This window comes from Equus quagga, chromosome 22, assembly GCF_021613505.1.
Source record: "Equus quagga isolate Etosha38 chromosome 22, UCLA_HA_Equagga_1.0, whole genome shotgun sequence".
Lineage (NCBI taxonomy): Eukaryota > Metazoa > Chordata > Mammalia > Perissodactyla > Equidae > Equus > Equus quagga.
Genome location: NC_060288.1, coordinates 1,943,554 through 1,963,935, shown reverse-complemented (window position 1 = coordinate 1,963,935; position 20,382 = coordinate 1,943,554). Strand labels below are relative to the sequence as shown.

At 42.2% G+C, this 20,382-nt stretch overlaps 1 protein-coding gene across 5 annotated transcripts; it reads left to right on the top strand.

Moving 5' to 3' along the window:
- Positions 1 to 7,559: 7,559 nt before the first annotated feature.
- On the top strand, positions 7,560 to 20,365 carry VDAC3 (voltage dependent anion channel 3). 5 transcript variants are annotated; one of them, XM_046648653.1, is made up of 10 exons: positions 7,566 to 7,841; positions 9,966 to 10,034; positions 10,835 to 10,884; positions 11,826 to 11,828; positions 13,822 to 13,974; positions 14,817 to 14,869; positions 16,350 to 16,577; positions 18,321 to 18,471; positions 19,305 to 19,362; positions 19,838 to 20,365. In XM_046648653.1, the coding sequence occupies exons 2-10, from the start codon at positions 9,968 to 9,970 to the stop codon at positions 19,927 to 19,929; spliced, it is 855 nt and encodes a 284-aa protein (XP_046504609.1). In that variant the 5' UTR covers positions 7,566 to 7,841; positions 9,966 to 9,967; the 3' UTR covers positions 19,930 to 20,365. The 5 variants fall into 5 exon arrangements, with proteins under 5 accessions (XP_046504611.1, XP_046504609.1, XP_046504610.1 ...); XM_046648654.1 differs by lacking the exon at positions 7,566 to 7,841 and adding an exon at positions 9,507 to 9,565; XM_046648651.1 differs by lacking the exon at positions 7,566 to 7,841 and adding an exon at positions 9,576 to 9,594.
- The last annotated feature ends 17 nt before the right edge of the window (positions 20,366 to 20,382 follow it).

Here is a 20,382-nt window from a genome sequence, read left to right as displayed (position 1 = left end):
AGCAATAGCGTCCGAGTTCTCCTGACTCCACACCAGGCTTCTGGCTAGGAACAGCGCCAGGAATCCCTGAGCCTTCCTACTTCAAGGACGTGCTCTGCCTTCTTTGTGCTTAAAAAAATTACGTGATGTGTGTGATGTCATAGATCCTAAATGCCTTGTCCACCTACCCTATTCCTGGCCACTCTCCACACTTGTCTTAGTCCATTCGAGCTGCTATAACAAAAATACCTGAGTGACCGGCTTGTCAACAACAGAAATTTATTTCTCACAGTCTTGGAGGCTGGAAATCCGAGATGAGGGTGCCCGCATGGCCAGGGTCTGTGTCTGTAAGGGCCTGCATCCTGGTTCAGAAACAGCTTTCTGTCTCCTGGCATGGAGGCAGGGGCAAGGACACTCTGTGGAGTCTCCCCCATGAGGGTGCTGGTCTCATTCGTAAGGGCTCCCCCGAAAGGCTCCACCTCCTCCTCCCGTCATGCTGGACACTAGGATTTCAACGTGTGAATTTGGGGGGACGCAAACATTCAGACCATAGCAACACCCTTCTTCCTCTGTGCCACGCAATCGCTGACATGCTTACGTTACAAAAAACATGGGCCAAGGGTGAGGGGGAGTGTGGCAATACAGGCTGCCATGAGAGGCAAGGAAAGATGAAAAAGAAGGCAGCCATGTCTCAGTATGTACTGGTTGGAAAACATGACAATGCTGCTCACTGGTCAGTGCAGGAGGCAGTGAATTGAGAAGAGGACCTGCACGCATCTGAGTGGACTGTCAGCATTGCTCTGGCCTGTGACTGTGACGTCCTTCGTCGATGCCACTGTGTGCCCCGGCAGCATTCTACTGATCACATATGTCAAATTGTGGTGTTTTTTAAGAAACTGAATTCTATGTATGTTTCTAGAGTAGTTTATGACTGCCTTCTTGAGCTCCTTCAGCCTTTTGGTTCTGTGAATCTCTCTCATGTGAAGCAAAACTTTGGAAAGCAAGGTTTTTCCAGAGAGTTCACTTTGTTCTGTTCTCTTTACCGACCGTGATGTCACAGTACGCACACCTTGGGGAGGTGAAGGGCGGGAGGAGGACAGAAACCTAGGAGACTGAGCGGAGCACAGTTTTCATTCTTCTTTTCCGTTAAATTCATTGTCTTCCGTTCTTCTTTTCCATCGTTTGTGTCTTTCTCTTTTGCCTCATTTCTCTTCATTATTTTCTCTTCCCTTTGCATCCTCATAACTAACCCCACTTATTCTCTTTTCTCTTAATCCAAATGTCCTGTCACATTGCACGGCATTCTGGTGGCACTCGGAGCCTCTGGGTACAGTGAGCTGCTGCTCGGGCCTGCCTCTGTTGCCCTGTGGCAGTTGTCTAGGTGGGGCCAGTGGCCTCTACATGTAGGTGTGTGATCCCAAAAGTACCCTGGATCCAGTCCAGGGCCTTTTTTGGCGTCTGTTAAGTGGGAGGCTGGAAGGGTTGCGGAAGGAGGGTAAGGAACGGAGACTCTGCTATGACACTGTGTACGACTTTGGGGGCAGAGAGGGGACGTGAGTGGTGATCCGCATGCCCCCGGAAGCTTGTTTCAGGGCAGGAGCGAGTGGAGGGGAGGCCTCCTGGCCTGCAGCCTCTCCCCCAGGACAGCACAGGTTCTGCCATCCTTTGGTCTGGACCCTAACTGGGGTCTGCTTCTTTTTCCTCAAAAGTAGGGGGGGAATCCTATTGCATCAGGAGACCCCAAGCCTGGCTGGAGCCTCAAGTCTGCAGAAACGAGTGTTTGAAAATGAATGGCGCGGTGGCTCTCGTCAACAGGGCTGTGTCGTGGGCTTGGGAGCCACTGTGAGAGCAGAGCTTCCGTAATCAACGGCAGCAGCAGAATGCAATATTGTGAGGTAAAGTGTGTGTTAGACAGCCTTATTGTGGTAAACATCGTGCGATGTATACGTGTACCAAATCATCACATTGTACACCTCAAACTGACACGATGTTATATGTGAATCTTACATCAACAAAGCTAGGAAAAGAAGAACGGCTCCCCCTGGACTCTGCACCCACGAGCTCTGGAATCCCCACTTCAGGGAGAGGCTGTGCTCCTTGAATTTCCCTGGGGCGTTGTCCAGGGGCCCTGCCTACTTCTATGTCCCTCCGCAGTAGTTAAGGCCCCTCAGCTCCCCGTTCAGGCTGAGTCTCCATCTGGTTAGTCCACCTTCCTGGGTGTCGGGATGTACCTGATTCCCCGGCTGTGATCTGGCCCTCCCTGTCCCAGGCTGCTACCCTGGCTGTGGTCCAAGCCTCCTCAGAACTTTGGCCAAAGGAAGCTACCTGTGGCTGGAGCCCTCTGGGTGGGCCCCATTTGACCAGGAGTTTTCTTCTGAGGACCCTCCCTTTGAAAAATGAAGACACTGAGGCTCAGAGAGGTCAAGTAATTTGCCCAAGGTTACATGGCTAGTGAGTGCAGAGGTAGGATTTCAACATAAGTTTTCTGGTTCCAAAGTTTGTTCTTTCCTCTATACCACATTATACAGCTTGCTAACTGCAGTCCATTCCCAAACGTATCAACTCGCTTGAAACATAGCTATATATTCACTAAGAATTAAAATCACAGGGAACACTGCCTGTTGCTGTTTTCGGATTGCATACAACTGCAGGAGTGTGGCACCTTTTTTCTTAAATTATCCTTTATGTAAATATGTTTATAGTGGTTATAAACCATAGCCACCAGAAAGTGGTTAAGATGAAACCATTTCCAGGCTGTGTCAGCCGGGCTGTACCCCAGTCCACCTGTGGTTCGTTGACAGAATTCGTTTCCTCATGAAAACAACTTGTAAATATTTGCTGCTCCTTTGACAGTCAACTTAGGCTCTGACTTTGGTGGGGAGCCCCCGGACACACCGTGCAATCCTACAGGATTCAAAACTGTTCACAACCTCGTGGAGAACTGGGATGAGGCTCTGGGGAGCGAGGGGAGGGGAGGCCCGCCCCAGCTCCACTCCAGCCCAGCGCCCAGCCGCCGGGTTAGCTTTTCTGTCACCTTGTCTCCTTCGCCCCCTTGTGGTCATGAGTGAAGTGAGCCCTCGGAAGGCCCAATGTAAATTCCAGGTACTCCATTCCAGAAGAATTTCCCAGTCTTCAGTGGAAGTTCTCCCGAGGCACAGCAGTCCCCTTCTCACAACCCAGGTGCCTTCCCGCCTTGTGAAAGCAGGCTCACCTCTTCTAATTACAACAGACATGCATGTTTCCAAATTTTAGAAACTTTGGAAAATACAGAAAAGTGTGAAGAAGAAAGTAAAAATCACGTATACTCTGACCCAGCAGAGATGGTCATTGTCAAATTTTGGTAAAATTTTCCCAGGTTTTTTCTGTACAGGTGCATATACACTCATATACATAGCATTTGTTTATTTAATATACAATATAACTAATCTATCACCGGCTCCAGAACTAGCCGTTACCAACGTCCACGTCTACCCCTGTGTGCCTCCTCTACCCGGTCCCTCTGTCTGTCTCCCTGTCAGAGGTATACCCTGCTGTTGATGGTTATTCTTTTTTTCTTTTTGGTGAGGAAGATTGTCACTGAGCTAACATCTGTGGCAATCTTCCTCCATTTTGTATTAGAGATGCCACCACAGCATGGCTTGATGAGTGGTGTGTAGGTCCGAGTTCTGGATCCGAACCTGTGAACCCCAGGCTGCCAAAGCTGAGCACATGAACTTCACCACTATGCCACCAGGCCGGCCCCCCTTGCTTATTCTTAAAGTAAAACTGCAACACACACACACACGCACATACGCGAGATTACATGTACTTATATTTTTGTTTCCTCCTTTTTTGTCCACCAAGCCTTTCCCCCAGATCATAAGATATTATCAGAACACATGGCTGTACTATAACCCAGGATGTGGGTGTATTACAGTTTATTTAATGAATCCTTTAATCGTTGGCCATTTAGGTGGTTTTAATTTTTTGCTTCTCTAGATCATTCAAAGTATTCAAGATGAATCTTTGCACAAATCTGTGATTATTAAAGCCCATGTGAAATCTATGGGCTTTCAGGGTGCCTTATATTCAAGTCTTTGATAGTTTTGTCCCTCTGTGCTGGAAGCCATTCCCCTCCTGTCCACCTGAGCCATTCTGACACGTCGCTTCCTCGGAGAAGCCTTCAGTCTCGTCCCTGGGCGCGGCCGGGAGCTTCCCCCGGGGCCCCGTGCTCTGCCACCCCTGTGGACAAGGCCCAGGGACGTGGCCTGTACCTCCTCCTCTGCACAGATGCCTTTGGCTTTCAGTAACTAGGGAATCCTCACCCTACATGAGAATTTTGGAGTACTTGAAAACAAACAAGTGGGCCCTTTTTCTAAAAAAAAGAGGGAATTAAGTAACACCACTGGCTTCGGAATTTTGATTTTTCTTACACTTAATGTAATTGAGCTACCAAATCACGTCACAGCGTGGCTTCTGTTCTCAGTTGTTTTCTCGTTTCTGAGGGTAAAACTATATGACCTTCTGAGATCTTCTCTCAGAAAGGCAACATAGGCACATCAGCAGGTGATCCTGACTAGAGCAGGTGATCTGTACTGGGAACCTGCTCACCAGGTGACACCATCTCCTGGGGCTCTGGACCCCAGATCCCCGACACGCTGGGGGGCTTCCTCACGCATCAGCTCCGAGCACGGTGCCTGGTCCACGGTAAGCACTTAGCAACGTCTCCCAAATGCAGGAGTCCAAAGTCCTCTCCCTGCTCTAGAATTCTGTTCTAGAGACTTCACAGGGGAAGAATGCCGTATTATTAGGACTCGGACTGAGAAAGTCCTTTCTACACGTCACAAGAGTTGAGATCCCAGCGGGGTGAGGGAACCAGAACTGACTGCAGTTTCGAGGTGGCCACGGCCTGAGCGAGCGTTAACCTGAATCCAGCGAAGCTGGCGGGGCCAGGCGGGCAGCAAGGAAGGACTCCCTCCAGCAGCTGTTGCCTTAACAGTTTCTTTCATCACCTTCCCGCATCAGGTGTCGGAGAGAGAGGAAGTGTCTCTGCAGGACCTGGGACCGGTGTCGTCAGTCCTTTCTGAACAAAGGTCTTTGGGTAACAGAAGCCGTCTTCAATTAATAGAAGCCAAAGGAAGGAATGTTGCCACATTCCCATTCAAGATGCTTTTTGCAGCCTAAGTGGCCTGCTGTCCCCGACAAAGGCCAGGTTTGTGTCAAAGCACAGACTGAGGTAGTGGCTCTAATATTTATATATATATGAATAAATATAGATTTTGCCTGTATAGCTTTTAAACTCTTATGGCATATTGATTTCCATCTGTTATTAACTAATGAACATTTTCCATATGCCAGGTAGACTGTTATGTGCTACGGATGCATTATTTCATTTAATGTCCACTACAGTCCTCTGAAGTAGGCCTTATTTAGTTCTGTTCCACAGATGTAGAAACTGAGGCACAGAGAAGTTAAGTTGCTTGTGACAAATAAATGGCGAGCAATAGGATATATTGGAGTATATGAGGAAGCCATATGGCATAAACTTAATTCGGCCTGACTTTGTTTTTCCCAAAAGGCCTAACATGGCCGTTGAGCATGCATTGCATATCTGCTTAAGCATTTGCTGTGTCCCAAAGGCAAGAACAAATGCCCTTAAGACAAACATGCAACTTCCCCAACACTGGCATCTCCTTAAGGATAAGCATCTCTCCCGAGGCTAGGAGCTGATGGCTGTGGTCACCTGTGACCACCCGGCTTGAGACAACAGACCTGCTGCCCTGCTGTTTCCACCGAGACAGCAGACCTACTGCCTGCTGTGTCCATCAATCGCTGTGCTGACAGAGCAGTCTCGTGACTATTGTAAAAGGGACATTCCAATCCTATGTGAAACCTGCTCTTTGAGGGTATATAACCACTCTGTACACTCCACTTCTTTGGTGCCCTTTGTTCCTTGGGGAAGGAGGGCCCTGGGCTATATGGTCCTCACATTTGCTCAGAATAAACTCACCCCAAATTTTCATTTATAGATTGGTTATGGATTATTTTCATTGACACTTGCTTAAGACCACAGAGTTGGCAGATCTGAGATGCAAACTCAGCCTCTTTTGACTCCAAAGCTCATTTTATTTGGCCTACTGTTATACTGCTTTGCTTATGAAATTTATCATTTGCCTTGTGAAATTACATTTGCCTCATTTGGCAGGTATTTGTCCAAGTCCTACATTATGAGTCCTTTGGGAACATTTAACTTACTTATCTCTTATTAGCCTGAAGTGCCTTACACACAGCAGGCCAATAATGATGTCTGCGTACTGATTCCAGTAGGAACCTGGTGTTGTAGACTGAACATCAAAGATTTTGTGCAGGTTTTCTCTCCCCAACTTTTTATTTTGAAAAATTTAAAACTTACAGGAAAGTTTCAAGAATAGTGCAATGAACACCCTCATATCCTCCACCCAGATCCACCAATTGTTAACATTTTGTACATTTGGTTTTTTCTTTTTCTTTACCATTTGAGAGTTAGTTGCAGACACATGCTATTGAATTCCTAAACACTTTAGCACGTATATCCTAAAAACAAGGCCGTTTCTGCATAACCAAGACATAATCATCACCCTCAGAAAATTTTACATTGTTGGAATACTAATATAGTCTGCATTCAAATTTTCTCAAATGTCTCAATAATGCTCCTCAAGAGCTGGGTTTTGTTTTTTGATCCAGGGTCCAATTTAGGATCACAGTGCTCTTAGTGTCGTATCTTTTTTTTGTCTCCTTCAATCTAGAACAATTCACTAGCCTTTTTCTGACTCTTTCATGAAATTTCCATTTTAGAAGAGACCAGGTGGTTTTCTGCAGAATGCCTCTCAATGTGGATTTGTCTGATCGTTTCCTCATGAACAGAGACAAATCCCACACCTTTGGCAAGAATATTATCTTTGTGTCCTCTGCGCATCACATAAGGGAGCACACGATGTCAGTCTGTCCCACCCCTGGCGACTTTAAGTTTCATCACTTGGTTCAGGGTGATTTCTTTGATGTGACGGTGCCCTTTTCTCTTTAGTAAGTCATCTGTGGGGTGATGCTTTGGAACTATGAATATCCTCAACCGTTCAGCACTTATTGATAATTTTTACCTGAATCAATTATTGGTCGTTCAAAAATGGTGATTTTCTAGTTCTATAATTTCTTCTCCATTTATTAGTTGGTATTTTCCTCTAACGAACAGCTTTCCCTCCTCCATCTCCTCTCTCCCTTTGAATTATGATCCACCGCGTGATCTTGAGTAAGTCACGTCACTTACCCCCTCAGGACCTAAGTTTTCTCATCCTTAAGATGAGATGACCTAGGGGTCACATTCTTGATTTTTAGTCAGTCAAAGGGGAAATTCTCATAAAGAACTGCGAGGCAGAGAATGAACCGGTCCGGGTCTGAAAGGCCAGGCCATGGCATCCATCCATCAGTAGAAGAATCCCACGTCGTCCCCGTCCGCCTCCCCGTGGCCCCTCCCATGGCAACAGTAACTAGTACCCTCCGGGCGTTCTCGCGAGAGCGAGCCCTTTCGGGGACAAAGGTGCGGTACCCCAGGCCGATCCGCCGCACATCAACCCCCGCCCAGCCACCTGCGCGCTGTCCTCCCGCGCACGCGCGCGCGCACGGAGCCAGACAGTTGGTGGCGCGGCTTCGCCCCAGCTGTTCTCCTCCGCGCTCAGAGCCGCGGCGCGCGACCCCGGCGCGACACGACGGCGCAATCGCGGCGCGGGGGGAGGCAGGGGCGCGCAGGCGCGGCGGGGGCAGCGAGGCCGCGCAGGCGCGGACGGCGGTGGTTTGAAGAAGACCTTCAGCATTGCCCTGGCGGAGCGGAGAGGGCTCCCTGGCTGGAGGTGAGGAGAGCTGAGGTCGGCGGCGGGCTGGGCCGGGCCCGGCCGGGGGGCCGCCGCCGAGTGGGGGCCGACGGACGCGTGCCTGACGGAGGGCTGGGAGGGAGAGCAGCCTGACGGGGCGCGGGCGCGCCGGGCCGCACAGGGCAGAGGGGACCTTGCTCCCCGGGCCCCTCAGGTGATGGAGGCGCGGCGCCGCGCCCTTCCCTCCGCCCGCTGCGCCCGCAGGGCTCTTTCCAGGCGGCAGGCCAAAGGGAGGTTGGTTTCTAGGGAAGTTGGATCCTCGAACCCCAAACCCGCGCCGCGCCCCCAGCTTCCTCTCTGGAGTTGTCCAGCATCAGGGGAGCTCTTCCACCCCTTACCGCCGAAGGGAGGATGCTGTCTGTGCAACTCAGAAAGGCGAAACGAGGAACAAAAGGGCCTCTTTACTGACCTTCAAGTTAGTAGTGGTTTAGAGTAATGGTTAGTAATGGTTTAACGCCCCCTGCCCGCTCCCCCCCCCCCGCGTCTAATGCAACCTGAGTACGTTGTGCATGTCTGCAAACAACAAGTGCATTTTATAGGGCTAGAAGATAGATGTGATGATAGCTTTGCTCCCGAGTAACAGGATGGCTCTGTGTCTTCTCGATTTTGCTTGATCATACCATCAGTGCATTACCCATCAGAGTCTTGGGCCTGAAAAAGTAAGCTTGAACTAGGCGGAATTGAGATGAGTTAGCAAACTAAGCCAGCCACACGACTTGTGCAAACTGGCGGTGCTTTTGAAAAATAAACAAAATGCTAAGAGATTGTGATTAGTCCCTAGATGGATTTTTGTCAACATGTGTGTCTTTTTCTTGTCAGTGGATGAAAAACCAGACTGTAAAGGCTTAACATTTCTATTTGAATATATAGTGCCAGTTTTTCTATACTTACCTCCCCGAATTATAGACTGCTGGCAAAATTTCGACAGCTACCAGTGTCACTTGTGATTATAAAGAGTAATATGAAATTGCAATTGGCAATGTGTAAAAAGTCTAGAATTGGTCATTTGACTACAAGGGATTGAATTGTAAAATAATTGCTCTGGAAGTGAACTATGAAACCCTGTGGCTCAGAACAAAGATTAGTTATGGTATGAGTCAGTGCATTTATCCCGATTCATCTTTACCTTATTCTTTCCTCTTAACTTTTATGTATGGTTACACTATACTCTGTCCTCTCAACATATCATAATGTCTGTCATATTTGACAGATTTAGGTTAAGGAGCAAATTTTAAATGAATTCACGATTAAGAAGTGCATCATAAGTGTATGTTATGTTCAGGTATAATGGTATAGGCAGAAACTTAGCAGAAGGCCAGATTAAGAGCGAGGCTAAATACAAATAAATATTAGTTTGACTGTGTAGATGGTTCAGGCATAGTAATTGCAAGGGCTAGTTGGTGCTCTGGATTTTTCTGGTATAGTAACCGGGCTAATGGGGTTGCTGGACGTGGTTCTGTAATTGGTAGACGTGGCTTTTGAGGCTGCTGCTGGAAAGGGTTTCCCATTATACAAAGACGGCAAAGGAATGGTATGTTCAGCAGTGTTGATAGAGCTTCTGAGAATTTTGATATGAGGGTCATATTGGCAGTAGAAACGCTGCATGCATTCTAAGTATCGAAGATGAAGAGTCAAGGCATCTGGCGTTTTTGAAGGCTCTAACCTTCGAGTGTACACCAGTTTTTGTAAGCAGATTACTGCAGGTAGAATCTGTCCTATTTCTGGTTAATGGGTAAGATCATAGCACTTTGAGAAGAGCTTTGAGAGAGGGTATATTCAGGATGAATAAATTAAGTAAAAAGTCCCATTTAACAAAGCATCTTCTTCAGCCTGAGAGAAATTTCTTTTCTTTGAAATGAAATCAGAAAGATGACCTCTGTGAATCTCATGAAAAAATTCTTTTATTCTCCAGTGTTCTAGAAAGCTCTTTTTAAAGGAGCAGAATGCCCTCTCCTAATTTTGCGTGCATTAGGGTATAAGCATTAACGTTGCAAAGGAAGAGAAAACTGTATACCTCTTCTCACACGACTAAAAGGTAGGACTGTGGGTGAATAAATACTAAATGGTTCTTTTTATTCCTTATTCTCCATTTTTCTTTATAAGATATGTGTAACACACCGACTTACTGTGACCTAGGAAAGGCTGCTAAGGATGTCTTCAACAAAGGATATGGTAAGTGTGCTATTGGAAATATCCAGTTTGGGGTAAGGGTTAGTATTCAATGCCTACTATATGCAAGATACTATACTAGTAAAATGAGGTTGTCAATATTAATCTCCTTCACAAGATTTAAGGGGATAACTATTAACACGTTATTAGACTTCACTCTTTAGAGGTTGAGTGCTTTGCAAGCATTGAAAGCAGTTCATCTACATGTATACATATGCATATTTCATATTATCTGTGAGATGAAGTAATATAAATAAATCTATAATATTTATGCCTCCTCTGGCTAGTCCTGGGGACAGTTAAAGTGGGGGTACATTTTTCCTCTTCCAAATAATGGCACCGTTTTCATGACAGTGAGGATACAACTTTTGACTTCTTTGGAGGAATATATATTCTTTGATCCCAAATAGACATTTGTTTTTTGGTTTTTAAAATTTAATCTTTAAATTTTTAATTTCTTGAGCTGTACACATTGATTTTTTCTTATTAACTAGTAATGTTAATTGTATAAGCTTGTATTTATATCAGTATAATATTTTCTCTTAATTTTGGTGCTTATAATAGTATGTATCCCTTTCATTTGTTCTTTAACTTATATTTTTAAAATATGTCTTTATTATTTTGAGGGGCTTAAAAATTATTCTTATTTTGTTATAATCCAGTTTCTCATGAAATTCTCACCTAATGAAAATACTGTGTATTTTCCATATGGAAGGTACTATGAACTATTTTCATGATTTCTAAGTTGCAAAAACTGGAGTGAATGTCACATTTTGTACATTACTGTGTTTTTGTGTGTCTAGGGTTTGGCATGGTCAAAATAGATCTGAAAACCAAGTCATGTAGTGGAGTGGTAAGTACGTAATATATTTTTAATAGATGTAGCATAATTAATAAAGGCAGTTGTTTAGAAATCATTGTTTAGTCTAGTTATATGAAACAGCGTACTCTTGGCAATTCATTGTCCTCCCCACAGCCTTGTCCTGCTCTCAGATTTCAGGCTGCATCCTCATTGAGCCACGGAGGCCCGGGGACAAACAGATTGAAGTTTGGAGGGCCTTTGTGTTTGTCATGAGTCTTACTCTCAGAAGATGTAAAACATATATATATATTTTCTTGACCCATGTCATATTTATACTTTCATGAAAACGTCTATGGGCGCTAAAAACTTTGCTTCCATTATAATGGGTTCATGTAAGTTTTATTGCCCTTTTACAAAACAATTTTAGTCTCTGTCCCTTCATGATTAGTTGAAACAAATGTAGAAATAAAATGCATGTAGCTTAGTCTACAGTTTTTATTGATGTTCATAAAGTCTTTTTTACTGGAAGTTAGGAATATAGTAAAGGATATATGGGTATATTTTCAAAGCATCATTAACCAGAGCTTTTATTCAGTAAATCTCAGCGAGTAGATTAACTTTACATTCACCTCGTTCTCTGATTTGTCCTCATTGGCTGCATCTTTTTTTGGTATTTACATGTTCACACCAGTGCAAATTTTATTTCTGGATATATGCATTTAATGGAAGAGCTGGAGGCATGTCTCATACTCCGTATAATCCTGCTTTGTCACTCTCATTCTTTCTCTGAGTTTTCTCGTAGTAAACAAATACATATGCAGCTACCCTACTAGGATGGACATAGTGTTAAACGGTTCTGTTAAAATAGGAAAATTACACTCATTTTGAGTAGGGTTTCAAAATTTGTTCAAGTTAGGTTTGTGTTGCAAAAATCATCATCTAAAAATTTTATCTCCCTTTCATGCTGCTGTGATGTGGAAATACTCATTCAGATGGTAAGAAAAACAGCATATTTGTGTGCCTGTTTTTATGGCTGCTTTTGATCTCTGGTATTGATTTAGGGTAAATTTTATCCATTGCTCCAAATTTCTTAGATTGTATCTATATTTTTATCATATGCTATCTATTTAACAGTAACATTTTAATGATTATTTTCTTGCTTACTAGCATTTAATTTAGAGCAATAGATGTTACATGCATGTTATAAATATATTTTGCACTATTAGATCTAATTATGAAATTAGACAAAAACTGAAGCAATTGTGCGCCAATTCTAAATTTTCAACTTAGAAAAACTCTAGCCTCTTTTGGAGATTTATACTTCTGGCATTTTAGACTTTTGACAGAGCTTCAGACTAAGAAATGATGATGAAAACAAGAAATATGGACTAAATATTCTTTTACCTTAATTTTGTGCATAAAGTTTTCCTAACTCCAAAATTAAGGTTTATATTTGCTATAGTTTCAAGTTTATGAAAGGTAAACGTAAAACATAAAACGGTGGATGGTTGGATCTACTACAAAAAAAGCAATGGTCACATTAAATAATGTGTGTGAGCTGTTAAACATGACTAGCACTTTATCATTGTTTACTAAGGCCTTGCCCTAACTGTGCAGCATGAGATTCTGTTGGAACGCTTTCTGTGTGGTGTTGATAAACAGATCATAGTTTCCCAGTTGTTTCATCAGCCTGTAGAACTAGAGTTATGAACCGGGTATTTGGTAAAGGAGGATTCATGTTGCAGACAGTGAGCCAGAGCTGCGCAGGATTGGCCGCATTCCATCACTGCTGGCAGTATTTCAGAAATGTTCTTTAAACACAGGGCCAATCAGAATGTGTTTTTCTTGACAGTTCATAGATTGTCAGTGACAGGTGTTGACTGTTTGCTTCTCCCTAGAAGGAGATCTGTTTCTAATTGCATATTGTCATATGACTGAAAGGACACCTAAGAAGGGAGAAGGATATATTTTTAGGCATTCATTGTAACTACTTAATAGAAAGCACTTTAAAAGGTAGATGGGGGAGAAGGGAGAAAGAGAGAAATTATTTCATTTTGTTGTGAAATATGGGTAGATACTTTCAAATACTGAAATTGTTTATGCTGAAAGTTTTACAGATTGCTTTGTGGACAAAAGCAATAAAGTTTTCATAACAATGTGAATGTACTTAATGCCACTGAACTCTACACTTTTTAAATTTTTAATGGTAAATTTTTGGGGCCGGCTTGGTGGTGCAGCGGTTAAGTTTGCACATTCTGCTTCAGCAGCCCAGGGTTCGCTGGTTCGGATCCTGGGTGCAGACATGGCACTGCTTGGCAAGCCATGCTGTGGTAGGCATCACACATATAAAGTGGAGGAAGATGGGCACGGATGTTAGCTCAGGGCCAGTCTTCCTCAGCAAAAAGAGGAGGATTCACAGCAGATGTTAGCTCAGGGGTAATCTTCCTCAAAAAAAAAAAAAAGTAAATTTTATCTTAAGTGTATTCTACTGCAATAAAAATTTAAAAAATTCTAAATGCGATAAATTTCTGACCCTATTAAAGGGGAGAGGGGGGTGCTTCCTGGTGTCTTGGGATTTTTAAGGACTTTAAAATTAACTGATAGTCTGAAAGATATGATAGAGAATGGATAATCTTTTTCAGGTCACGAGAGCAAAATGTTCGAAATTCAATATTTTGTCTTTTTAGTAAAGGCGTTTATTTTCAGTAAAGATATTTCTCTTTTAAAGAAAGGAATTTAAGATTCCCATTTCATAAGAGAGTATATGAAATAGGAAATATCAATAAAAGAGGTGGAGTAATGGAAAGATCTAAAACTGGTGAGAATATTTAGAGATTAGAAAGAAAGAAGGAAAGCAGGAAATAAGTTGCTGTAGAGTAGGGCCGTGGTAAAAGTAAATTGTATTGGTTTCTGATTTATTGACTACTACTTTTTGAAACAAATATTTTCTATTTGATTTTAAAGTAATTATTTTTTCTTGCTTATCAGGAATTTTCTACTTCTGGTCATGCTTACACTGACACAGGGAAAGCATCAGGCAACCTAGAGACCAAATATAAGATCTGTAACTATGGACTTACCTTCACCCAGAAATGGAACACAGACAATACTCTTGGAACAGAAATCTCTTGGGAGAATAAGGTAAGAGAAAGCATCCGAAGTTATTTGTAGGTTAATTTATCTTGCAGATAAAATGATGAACAAACCCAAATATAATCTGAACGAGATCTTACGACCTATCTAGTGGTCATATATCTTCTCTGCACATGGCCTTCTTTGGTATGTCTTATGTTTCTAGGAAGTAAGGCTTCGTTTGTGAGCACATAATCATCACATCACATCTCTGTTCTGGCCTTTTGTCCTTATTCCGTTATATAGCTGAGTCTCTCTTGGGTAGACCACACTGTTTGCAATGATTTAGTTTAATTTTGTTTTGTAACCATTGCAAAATTGGCTCCACAGAAAAATGTTTCTAAAATCTATAATGTTTTCAAAGAGAGAAAATTATCAGCGGATATTTGTCAAGTGCCTGCTATGTACATGGCACTATTTTTTGAGGTATGTCTATATGCATATTACCATATTTGGAAAATATATATGTGTAGCTGAATAAATTACTCAGGTTGGCTCATTAAATGTCAGGTTATCTCATTACAGTGATTTCAGGAGAGTATCAAGATTATTTTGTTGTGTTGGAATTTTGTTGTTTTTGTTCTGTAATTTATATTATTGGCTGTAATAGGATTTGACCTACACATTTTAAACTCTGGTGAGAGAATCATGATAAAGCCTGGCAGTGCGGGGAGAGGGGCAAGGGGACAGGGAAGGATAAAGAGGTAATTCATTAAATAATTTAATATTTGACTTTCTTTAATGTCTTGCTTTTCTTGTTAGGAAGTTAGAGAAAACTTTAGAATTGTTTTCTTGAGTCAAAAGAAGAATTGAAAATTAAAAATGGTTAATTTTAAATCTTTATTTTTCAGTTGGCTGAAGGGTTGAAACTGACTCTTGATACCATATTTGTACCGAACACAGGGTAATTATCCAAACCCCATTTTTTGAAATGTCTTTGTAGCCCTTTGGGATAGAGAGGTTTAGAATCGGGAGTTGCAATGGGAAGTTTCAATGCAGGAAGAGCTTAGGAGGTTGCTGTTAGGAATCCTAGAGACCTTGTGTATGGAGTAAAGAGAAAGCAAGACTCTCTTGAGGCAGGGTCACATTTTGATTTGAAAATTGAACAGATGAACAGAAATACAAATCTAGTCCAAAGAGGCATCTAGTAGAAAAAGTTTAGGAGCTAGATGAGCTCGAGACTAGACATTTCTTAAGCTACTCTAGAGATTCATGGATGCGGTATTTTGCTGAGAAGTTACTTTCTTAAGAAAACAGTGTAATCTCCTGGCTGTGGAACCTGTAACCAGTAGTTCTGCTACCGACTTGCTTTCTTAGCCTTTATAAATCCCCCAACTTCTCCACCTCAGTTTCTTTATCTAAAAAATGGGGATTGTGGTGTTTCCCCTCTGGCTAGTGTGGGCCAGTGCTGTCTGAAGGACAGAGGTGCTAGGTAAAGGCCGAGTGGCAACAGGTGTGTCCTTCTTGCCATACACGTTAGTTATCTTCAGGAGAAATATTCTTATAAGAGGCCTGATTGCAATGGGGTAAGGTTTATTAAGAACTAACTTCAGGGGCTGGCCCCGTGGCCGAGTGGTTAAGTTCGTGTGCTCCACTTTGGTGGCCTGGGGTTTCATTAGTTCAGATCCTGGGTACAGACTTGGCACCACTCATCAGGCCATGCTGAGGTGGTGTCCCACATGGCACAACCAGAGGCACTCACAACTAGGATATACAACTATGTACTGGCGGGCTTTGGGGAGGAGAAGAAGGAGGAAAAAAAAAGATTGGCAACAGTTGTTAGCTCAGGTGCCAATCTTTAAAAAAAAAAAAAGAACTAATTTCATATTTTCAGTATCTTCCTTCAAAAATGTGTACTTCCATCCATCTAGCATTGTCCAAGGAGAAAACAGTGACCCTCAGGGAAATAAATATGCTTACCAAAGGGCTGAACCCTTGAAAAAAAACAAGGACACTTCTCTCCACTGATAGGTTAATAATTTAGACATGAAGCGTGTGGAGTGTTAACTTTTGTAGCATTTGGACATTTAGAAACATTTAAAGAAATTTAGCTGCTTGTATGTCTACATACATATTCAGATTATTAATTTGGTACTGAAATACCTTATTCCTTTTTATACTTTTGTTCATGGCTTCATGAAATTAATCACGAAATACCGTATCATTTGAACTTATAGTGAGGATTAGGTCAAAATAGTGTATATATTTTTAATCCTAACAAAATTATATTTGCAGAGCTAAGTCATTTGAAACATTTTTACTATATATATGCCATCTACCAAAGTAATATTTACATTACGGGAGAGAGATGATCTTATGCTAAATATTTTGGACAGTAATAGAAACGTATGTTGTTTTCATTGGGTTGTTTTTGTTTTTTACAGAAAGAAGAGTGGGAAATTGAAGGCCTCCTATAAACGGGATTGTTTCAGTCTTGGCAGTAATGTTGATATAGATTTTTCTGGACCAACCATCTATGGCTGGGCTGTGTTAGCCTTTGAAGGTTGGCTTGCTGGCTATCAGATGAGTTTTGACACAGCCAAATCCAAACTGTCACAGAATAATTTTGCCCTGGGTTACAAGGCTGCAGACTTCCAGCTGCACACTCATGTGTGAGTGTTTATAATTCATTACTCCTTTAGTGCCAGTGCAGTCACCCAAAAAGATGGCAGCCATTAGCATGTTGAGAAGGTTAGAAGTGATGGTCCTTGCGTTTCATATGCCTTGGTGGACACCCACCCTCGCTGTGCTGTTTTCATAGTCAGCAGAACATTGCCAGATGTTAGTGCACTTGGTGCATTGTGCTGTGCTGCTGGTAGTTACTGGCCTCTCAACCTGTACCCCAAACTTGAGGAAGCTCTAGAATGTGGAGAGAGCACAGGGCATGGGTCACCTCCTGATATAAGGGATCCTTTGGAGATGTTCCAGCTAACTCTGGTGCCCTACACAGCTTGGCATTATGTGGAAGCAGGTCTGTTTGAATCTTGAAGGACAAGTACCTAATAGGTCCAACATCCTGGAGCATCCGAAGTAATTCTGTGGAGGTTTTCAGGTCCCCTTGGTCAGAACCCAGCCAGCCCTGTTGCATTCAGATGTAGCAGAAGTCCTCAAAGCCATCCTGGGTTCAATTCAGTAGGCTGCACGCTGTTTGGTTAAATGAATTTGAACTTTTAAATTGTCTTTTATGTCTTGGTGTACTGGGCACTGCTACTATACCAGAAAGAAAAAGCAAAGGATGAGCTGTCTGTTTTTTTTTTTTTTTTTTATTTTTTTATTAATGTTATGATGGATTACAAGCTTGTGAGATTTCAGTTGTACATTTTTGTTAGTCATGTTGTGGGTACACCACTTCCCCCTCCGTACCCTCCCCCCACCCCCCCTTTTCCCTGGTAACCACCGATCAGATCTCCTTCTCAATATACTAATTTCCACCTGTGAGTGGAGTCATATAGAGTTCGTCTTTCTCTGACTGACTTATTTCGCTTAACATAAGAGCTGTCTGTTTTTTGAAGTGTTGCAGATTGCTCTCCATTAGGCATTCTAATTCACTTATGGGGACTAAAATAAAGTCAAGCAGTGGTACAGACAGTGGCATTAAAATTGATGAAACACTATTAGGAAAATCATGAAAACTCAGGGACTAACTTCTGGGATGCTTTGAAGCAATAATTTAGGTAATTCTCTAGAGCAGTGCACCCTAGGTATTGTAGGGAGGGTGCTTTCTAACTCTAGGATTGTGTTTCTAATGAAATCCAGAATTGCCGTTATTCCTGTACCATTATGTATTGCTTAACGACGGGGTGTGTTCTGAGAAATGAGTTGCTAGGCGATTTCGTCGTTGTGCAAACAAACCTACATGGTATAGCCTACTACACGCCTAGGCCATATGGTACTAATCTTATGGGACCACTGTGGTGTATGCAGTCTATCGTTGACCGAGACATGGTTGTATGGCACATGACCGTACTTGTACTGCTATATATATTTTTTGCCAGAATCTTTATTGAACTCTACTTCTAAGTTTCTAAATTCTGTGAACATCTCAAAGAGATCTTATAGATCATATTTATCTGAGGTGTCTGCCTTCGTGCGTAATTGAGTTATGTCTAAGAAATGTACATCTGTGGAGGAGCCAAGTAAACGAATCAGGTGTGAACTACGTTTCACTTAGGGGTTAAAAATTACATAACTGGATTGAGTTCTTTGTTGTGTTTGGTAGTCATTATGCAAGAAGTCAGCTGAAATCTAGAGCTCCAAAATGAAATCCTTGTTGAGATGGTCTTAGAATGTGTTTCCATATCATGATGGTGGTACAAACTAGATATTTATGACTTTTTCTTATACCGTGAAAATAGGAACGATGGCACTGAATTTGGAGGGTCTATCTACCAGAAGGTTAACGAGAAGATTGAGACATCAATAAACCTCGCTTGGACGGCTGGCAGTAACAACACCCGTTTTGGCATTGCTGCTAAATACAAGCTGGATTGCAGAACTTCTCTCTCTGTAAGACTGTGCTGCCAGATTGGGTCTGCTCCTGGGGCGTCGTCTAAGCTGTGAACGGATGCTGTGATATCGTTGTAGTTTGTGTGTTCTTTATTAACTTGAATTAGCTAGTCATTGTGTAGTGAGGAAGAGTAACACACCTGAAGTCACGAAACGTGGGTTCTAGTCCTACTTCCTCCTGGATTTGGCTGTTGTCTGACCGTTTCAAATCATTTTATCTCTTTGGCCTCAAAATTTTCCTATTTGTAAATTCACGGGATTTGAGTACTATTCTGGTTGCTATTAGTAATTCTTATTAATAATAACACTAATGGAGCTGTTAAGTTTCAGGTACTGTGCTAAGGGCTTTACATGTATGATCTCCTTTAATCCTCACAACTACTCCACGTGGTGAATAGTATCCTCATCCCCATTTTACAGATGAGGAACCCGAGGCTTGGAGAGGTCAGGTAACTTGCCCAAGGTCACACAATAAGTGGAGTGCCAAGATTTGGACCGAGGTCTGTCTCTCATCAGAGTTCATGCTCTAACCACCATTAGAAGTTGTAAACTGTCATCTCAGAATTCAGTACATGGGGATGTTTGGCTGCACAGTGTTTTAAAAAAATTTGAGGCATTTTTAAGCTTGCATTCTCAAGGTCCCTGTTGTCCCCACCAGTCGTATTAACTTCTTAAAAGATTTATCTGTTTATTATTCAGTTTCAATAACTCTAGATTGGCCCTAAGGTGCTTTAGCTTTGGAAATATGGTGCCTGAAATGGTGGTTGTATTGGACTTACATGTTACAAAATTGATTGTTTTCTAACTGTTTCTGTTTCATCTCCTAATCTTAGGCTAAAGTAAACAATGCCAGCCTGATTGGACTGGGTTATACTCAGACCCTTCGACCAGGTAAGTAAAGGAATTAATAACGATGGGGTTATGACAGAGGAGTAATGAAAATCACTTACAAAAGAACCTACCATCACTGTAGGTTGATTCAAAACATTTTGTAACATTTGGTTCATATAAAGAAACAGATCAAGAACTTTTGCTTAAAAATATTTTTTTTATTTCTTATTAAAAATATTTATTATATATTTTTAATATTTATTTTTATTTATTTGTTTCTACTTAGCTCACCCTGGCTTGTGAGTTTGGTTGATCACTCATTATTTTAACCCTGAACTCTAAATAAAGTTTGCCATGATTATACTTTACTCATTACAGATTAGATGATTAGATATAACTCTGTGTTGAGTTAGTATGCTTGTAACTCCTGCACCCAGCTGTAATCCATGCCATTAACTCCATATATCGCTTCTAGAAAATTCAGATCTGGTTGTAATACGTGATACAAATGATTGTGGTGTTTTCTTCTTCGTAGGAGTCAAACTGACCCTGTCAGCTTTAATCGATGGAAAGAACTTCAATGCAGGAGGTCACAAGGTTGGGTTGGGATTTGAACTAGAAGCTTAATGTGGTTTTGAGTAAAGTATCAGATTGATCTGGAGGTGAAGAGAAATGAACCCACTATGTTTTGGCCTTAAAATTCTTCTGTGAAATTTCAAGTGTGAACTTTTTATTCTTCCAAAGAATTATAATCCTCCCCACCCTGAAGTCTAGAGATCGCAGGTCCATCATAAGGGAGGTGCTTGAAGGCACGCTTGGAAGTTGTCACGTTCGTGCCACGTTTCAGTTCAGTTCCGCAGTGTTATTTTAAATGTGTTCCTCAGCGACAATGTAGTGTCATGTTATAAAGGAAATGACCCAATCCTCCAGTTTGTACATCACGTCCTGCATGTCCCACACCACTTTTTCATGACCTTTTAATATATCGGTCTCTGTGCTATAGTGGAATTTTTGGTTTTGCATCAGAGTAAAATAAAATAAACCCATCACATTTGGAACATAATTGCTTATCTGACTTGC

Bases quoted from the DNA above. Each gene is read 5' to 3' on its own strand.
- VDAC3 (XM_046648651.1), top strand. The intron at 13,975-14,816 runs GTAAGAGAAAGC...TTTATTTTTCAG, and splicing joins AAATCTCTTGGGAGAATAAG to TTGGCTGAAGGGTTGAAACT. The intron at 19,363-19,837 runs GTAAGTAAAGGA...TCTTCTTCGTAG, and splicing joins TACTCAGACCCTTCGACCAG to GAGTCAAACTGACCCTGTCA.